At 36.5% G+C, this 6,665-nt stretch overlaps 1 protein-coding gene across 1 annotated transcript in view; it reads right to left on the reverse strand.

Annotated features, from left to right (window-relative positions):
- Window positions 1–1,278: 1,278 nt before the first annotated feature.
- LOC146141276 (uncharacterized) overlaps window positions 1,279–6,665 on the reverse strand; it is a 17,962-nt gene continuing 12,575 nt past the window's right edge. Inside the window, exons 23-31 of the mRNA XM_083392865.1 lie at window positions 6,543–6,637; window positions 5,966–6,133; window positions 5,588–5,772; window positions 4,830–5,056; window positions 4,009–4,219; window positions 3,378–3,513; window positions 2,359–2,530; window positions 1,673–1,866; window positions 1,279–1,416 (exon numbers count right to left, since the gene is read on the reverse strand). Coding sequence (XP_083248991.1) covers window positions 1,379–1,416; window positions 1,673–1,866; window positions 2,359–2,530; window positions 3,378–3,513; window positions 4,009–4,219; window positions 4,830–5,056; window positions 5,588–5,772; window positions 5,966–6,133; window positions 6,543–6,637 — 1,426 coding nt within the window. The 3' untranslated portion in view covers window positions 1,279–1,378. The remainder of the gene's footprint in view (window positions 1,417–1,672; window positions 1,867–2,358; window positions 2,531–3,377; window positions 3,514–4,008; window positions 4,220–4,829; window positions 5,057–5,587; window positions 5,773–5,965; window positions 6,134–6,542; window positions 6,638–6,665) is intronic.

Genomic DNA, 6,665 nt, shown 5'->3' on the forward strand with positions numbered 1-6,665 from the left:
GCACTGATGATGGCAAAAGAAATTGCCGAAACGTTTGCTAATAAAATAATGATCTTTTATCTATTATTTGGGCCACTCTCTTTCTACTGAAGAATATGAACAGATCCGTGTTTAGCGTTCCTACGTCATTATGAATTATTGTATTTAAAGAAATGTATTTAAAGCGATTTTGTTGGAGTATTTGACCAAAATTTAACCTTCGATTATAACTAACTATTTCTTGATACATTTGAACTTATGATTGCAAATACTACACTTAGCATCAGTTATCGGCTTTGATCCGATATTGTCGGACATTCCCAAATATAATGCAGTTGTACCTTAAATGTTTTGTTGCTGCTAATGTTCATGTTCAACAATTGTGACAAAAGTAGCCAGGCATACATTACCAAAGAAACCTCTTTTTGAACGTTTAAAACAATCGTAAAAAATATGGCATTTTTAAAAGTAGGTTTACTGAATTTTGCGAAGGAATTTTTGATGCATTAGCAAAATGAAGTCATTTATTTTAGTCTTTTTGTTCTCGTTTATTTATCGTTTATTTCATAAGTTTGTTACATTGCATGTGATTGTTGGTCAAGAATACGGCATTACCATGATGACATATCAACATTAACTGCTCGTTTAAAAACTTCTGTGATAAATTATCTTCAAGTAAAAGTACCCACAATTTTATATTATGGTTTGATCTAAAAACATAACTAAATATTGTTTTTTCATAGGAAATCAGGCAGCCATGTTTAGCGACAAATTATTGTATAATGTAATGTTGACAACCGTGCTTGATCAGGGAGGAGTAAAAGAATTAAAAAAGGCGAAACCTTCACTTGTTTTCACCGTTTTATTCTTACTTTGGCCTAATGAAGCACGGTTGTTGTTGTGCGAAAGCTCGTCATATAACAGGATAAACGAATCATTTTTCTTCAACCTTAGTATGTATAACATTTTATAATGCTTGGAAACTAGAGCTTTATTATGTAACCAACAACAACAACCTCTAAGCTTGGTGGAACAATTTATTACCATTTTATACAGCCGCACCTTTTTCTATATACTTGTTTAATATATTTTTTCACCAGAATGTTTATGTGTGAATCTGTAGCAAACTTATTTGGTGCAATCAGCAGTATAATGATGTATTTCGTGCATTTTAGCTTTTACGATTTTCGCAATTTCTTCAACAAAATCATTAAACATTATAATTCTATATTCCGCTTAACTCTTTTTACTAAACACAATTATATTTCATGGTATATAAATTTATTGAAACAGAATTTCAAAGGCGTTTTTTAAATAGATTAAATTACCGCAAAACTTTACGGGTTAAATTAGCAAATTATAAATCGACATTGTTGATATTTCAGCCAGAAATGTTTTCTCATCCACGTCGTTTCAAGATTTGAAAGTATTTCAAACCTGAAAATAAAAATTAAAACAATATTATTTCAAAAAAATACATGTGATTTTTTCGCTAACGAATTTGAGCGGGATTATTTTTTTACTCCAAAAATAACTAGCAAAAAGCAAAATTCCACAGTATATAGTAGTAGTACCCCGCTAATTCTCGCACGTTAACTTTAAAAAAGTTTTATAAACTCTCATTTTCATCCCATAACTTAATTAAAATTATTTCTTCCTAATATAAAATCTACGCCTAGTTTCGTGATCTTACCTGCAAGAGCGGATTGGAACCCTGCATTGTAGTCTGTAGCGACCTCATTGGCGATAAAATCCTGCCGGTCGTCCACGTACTTGCCCTTACGGTCAGGACCTGCTATAAGCGCACCGTAAAGTACGTACGGGTTGGGAGCGCTGTTGTGGAAAGCGTTGCCCCATGAACATTCAGATGGTGGAGCGCCACAAGAACTAAAGGAAAGGAAATAGAGTTAAGATAAGAAGAGCTTTGCTTCCTAGTATATAATAAGAAGGGCTTTTTAAGTGTTTCTGTTCATTCAGAAAGCGCAACAAGAACTGAAAGTTAAGATGCTGGTAAAGAGTTGTGGTACCTAGTATATAAGAATTTAAAATGTAATTGTAGTATTTATAAACTTATGTGTTTCTTCAGTTTACTGTGGAAAAGCGTTCCACAAGAACTAAAGGAAAGAGCATGGATTTTAAATTGGGCGTCTAGAACACTATATTTAAAACCGGGCTAACCTGGCTTAATTTTTAAAGGACAAAAGTTGTTGAATTCCGATTCTTACTGTTTCGTTTCAAACATAAAATAAAACACTAAAAATTAGAAAAAGGACTTTTTAAAAAATCAAGAAGTGTTTTCCCCCCCAATTAAAAATATACGCTACTTACTGCCACCACGTGGTCAGTTCTGCCCCAATGTCACCCCAAGGTCACACTCACCTTCCCCTGTGGTGGGGTCTCTTGGGGGGGTTCCTTCCATACCCGATGACGTAGCTCCTACCAGACCCCCCCAACATGAAGTGAATCTGAGATTGTGCGAACTTGACCAGGTTGTTTTTCCCCGGCATCGAAGGTACTTTGGCGGCTGCCAGGGCGATGAAGGCTGCGTTGGCTGCAGAAGCAAGACAAAAAACAAACTTGGTTAAATCAAGTGCGTAAGGATTAGAGAATGATGGCTGGAGGTTGTAGTATGGCGTAGTAATAAGAATATTAAATATAACGGAGCGTTGCTCTTCCAGCAGTAAATGTAAGTAAAAATATGTTTTACGCTGGAGATCAACTCTCCGTTATATATTATGCCTGGCAGCAATAGCTTATTTCAAGAATATTAAAGCCCGTGCGAACGTTTGCTACTCACTTTTCTATGGGCTTTTCTATTCATTCTACGTCTTGTGTTAAAAGAGTTGAATAAAACAGAAATATCGGCAATGAAACAAAAATCAGTTTTGTAGGTTTGGTTTGCGCCTAAGATTGTATAATAATAAAATATAACAATGATTCACGATGATTATTGCTACTATTCACTTGAATTTAGTATAGATTGCAGTTAAGGTGAAAGAATATATTACATTGTATTTAGCATCACATTGTCACATTGTCAAATACACTTAACATGTGGCTTATCCAAAGCTAATGAAATTGGAAGCGACGTTAAAAGTGCGCTAATTTGAAACCATTCATGCACATTTGTAAATATAATGTCACCTTTCTGTAGTTAAAAGTTCACAATGGATAACAGGATACAAAAACTAATCATTTATTTAAAGGGGAACTACATTGCTATATGAAGACGAAATTAAATTACACATCATCGTCCAGCTCTTAATTTCTAAAAGTTCTATTGACCAGCGTTATCGACACACTTACTAGCAATCGTAGCCTACTTCTAACTTATGTAAGCCTTCCCGAAGGCACAAAGTGCTAAAAAGTGCAACTAATATCACTGATTGCCGCTTCACCTGCGTATCTGTTGGATCCCCACTGATCAAGCCACACCAGCCCTCGTGGAGTCTTGTAAGCGGTCTTGAGAAAGTTCTGGTAAGCTTGGACGTGGTTGATGTACTGACGCTCTCCTGTGAAGTTGGCCAGCAGAACCTACAAGTAACACATGGTGTGAGTTAATTGTGGAAACGATGTGTCTTAATATGGTTATATTATAATTAAAGCCCAGTTGTGCTATTTACTCGCTTTCAGCATTAAAATACAATTATTTATTTGCGTTTCACAAGTTTGTTTGTTCTCATTACAACTTAATAAATTACGTGGATTTTGTAATAAAACGATATTTAGGAAAGTTAAAGGCAAAACAAATTTAGCTTTATTATGAAATGCGACCCAGGCCTAAGACTAAAGTTCAAATTATGTTGAATTAAGGTGATTACTTTATTGATGGAAAATAACAAAGATTATTTTAATACTGTTTGATTAGAAGGTCATATATATGATGTGTGCTTGCTATGCTATGCTATGTCGCGGATTAACATTGAATGCGACCAATATAATTACTGATTGATAACCCTTACAATCTTTCCGAAAGGCGAATCACTGTTCTAAATTCCGAAGCCCCCGGGTTCGAAACCCGGCTCTCACCTGTGATCCAGCTCTTTTATCATCCCAGGAGAACATCTTAGGAGTTGCTCCTCCACCAAGAGTCCTGTACTTGTTCTTTGCATCAGTGAGGTACTTCTGCATCCCGGTTGCACGGTAGAGCCACAAAGCTCCCCACACCAGCTCATCGTTAAAGCCAGAGTAGGATCGGTAATAAGCGGTCACGTCGGGTATCGAAGTGTGGTATGAACGCCTGAATGGAATATTAAGTTGTTAGCTTTGTTTGTTAACGTACAATTGGCCCGGGATTCTACTTTTAAAACGGAAAGGGTTAAGGGTAGGTAGCCCGTTAGGTATGAAGGTGCGGTTTGAAGTTAACTGAACGCACAGCTTTCTATGTATGCATCTAGATAACCAGGTTTTAAAGGATGAGTTTGTTAAAGCACAATTAGCTAGGACTTATACTTTGTTAACCGAAAAAGTTTGTTTTATGTGACAAAGTTAGGTTTTTAAGTTTCCCTAAAGTATTGAATTTTTTCAGGTCAACATAATCAACAAAATAAACTTGGAACGCCTGGAGCAACACATATTGTTAACGTAAAGTTAAGTTAACTAGATTTAACTGTAGGCCAGTAGGCCTATATGTTAAGTGTTTAGGAAAGAAAGTGTGTCTCTATTTTATAAAACGTACTTCAAATTTACAACGACAGTACAGCCGTAAACGTTCATTAGTAGCCTTATTAAACACGGAAAAACTCATTTGTGTCAAAGGTATTTAATTTTTCCTCCGGTAATTTACACAACCACTACACCCATTAACAGCTACATTAATAAAGTAGAGTTTTTCTTCCATCATATCTCACCTGTACTTATCAGCGAACTCGTACAACTCCCTCGCGTGTCTTACAAGTCTTGCCGCGTAACTCGGGTTGGTCTTCTTGAAGACGACAGAGCAAGCCGCCATAGCTGCAGCAGTTTCAGCTGCTAGTTCGGTGCCAGGGTTGTCCTTGGTGATCTTGTAACTTGGTCGTGACATCGTCATCTCTTCAGCTCTCCCCCAGTAACTATGATCAGCCTGACCGCCTCCGACCTATCAAGCAAGTAACTTTGTTGTAAGAGGTTTGTCCGTGGTAAAATACACTGAGAAACATCAATAAGTTTGTTTAGAAGCTAAAAAATTCTAATTCGGGTAAATGCCTAGCCTATGTCTTGTAAAAACACAACTCAGTAATAGTTTTCCGATCTTTATATGTTTAAAAGGTTACCGGCATATTTTGAAGCGACAAAAATCACGATGATTGCCCGATTACAACCAAACACATCTTGAAGTAAAACATGTTTTAGGTTTACAATTGTACAAAAAAGGCAAAATTTCACTAGTTACTTTGGTAAAAAACGATAAAAAAACTATGCAACCACCAAATAACAAAATTTGTACAGACAAAGGCTATTATTATTAGACACTATATAACGGGTTCAAAGTTAAAAACTTTGAAAAACCCCAGTGTTTTTTTAAGCCAGCGGTTTCCCAAATTTTGGACTTGCAACTTTTTGGTATTTAAATCAAACACTTGCGGTCTCTTAAAACTACTTAGCGGTCACCCAAACCAAACCAACTCACCTGTCCGTACAGCTCGTACTTGGCCGTGTGCGCCTTGAGGAAGTAGTCGGTGACCCACTTGAGCGAGTCGAGTACATTGTTGTACTCGCCTGAATCCTTGTAAGCTCGTTCGAACTCGATAACTCCCCAGGCAAGAGTGGTTACAGACCAAGCCATTGGAAGCCCGAACTTAACGTGATCACCAGCTGAAAGTCAAGGTTATGAGTGGATTAAACTCGTGTAAATAAATTTCTACTATATTTTTACTTATTACAATTTTTTTTATACCTTTTGAAGTTCACTCTTCTTTATTTACCCGTATTTTTTCTAATATAAAGTATATATGTTTTTTTAGCATTTTACTCCATACAATTTCTTTTAGTTCTTATTTCCACTCACCGTCGTACCACCCCCCAGTGAGGTCCTTTCTGACGTCACAGCCATCGGTGAGTCCCGAGTCTCCCCTCCAAGGAATCCGATTGTTCCTGGGGAGTTTCCCGGAACGTTGGGCCTCGTAGAACAAAATCGACATCGCGATCACCTGGTTGTAGTCGTAAGGACGACGCTCTGTGGAAAAAATGTAGTTGTAGTCTGAATGTTAATTTAAAATAACTTCTCACATTTACAATTAAATGAAAACATTGTTTTCCTAATTAAATGTTAGTTTCGCGTTGTACACCTAAATGAAGATGTTAAATCTCTTCGTTTTATGTTTTTTATTTCTTTAGATCATTCAGGGCTAAAAAAAAAACAATTTAATGTTTTGACAAAAGTCGTTTTTTTTATTGAAACCTGTTTTAGTCACAAAAGCCAAAGCTTTTTTTGTTCTTACTCTTTTTACGTTTTTCGAAACTTTTTCAAAAGAATTGCGCGACTTTCTTTTAATTGTTTCTATAAAATAAATCTGTAGTAAGGTTGACACGGCCATGATCTCCTAATGATGTTGGGTTGTGCTTAATAAACATGTTTTCCTCACCGTTCCTGGGCGACTTCTTGTAAGTGACTCTCGTTTGTCCCGGATTTGAAGGAAGTCTTCCCATAACAGCCCCGCACCCGCCTTGACGAGAAGGTCTAAATCAAACGAATCATCGGGTTAGTT

This window comes from Ascidiella aspersa, chromosome 6 (genome assembly GCF_963924565.1).
Source record: "Ascidiella aspersa chromosome 6, kaAscAspe10.2, whole genome shotgun sequence".
NCBI classification, from domain to species: domain Eukaryota; kingdom Metazoa; phylum Chordata; class Ascidiacea; order Phlebobranchia; family Ascidiidae; genus Ascidiella; species Ascidiella aspersa.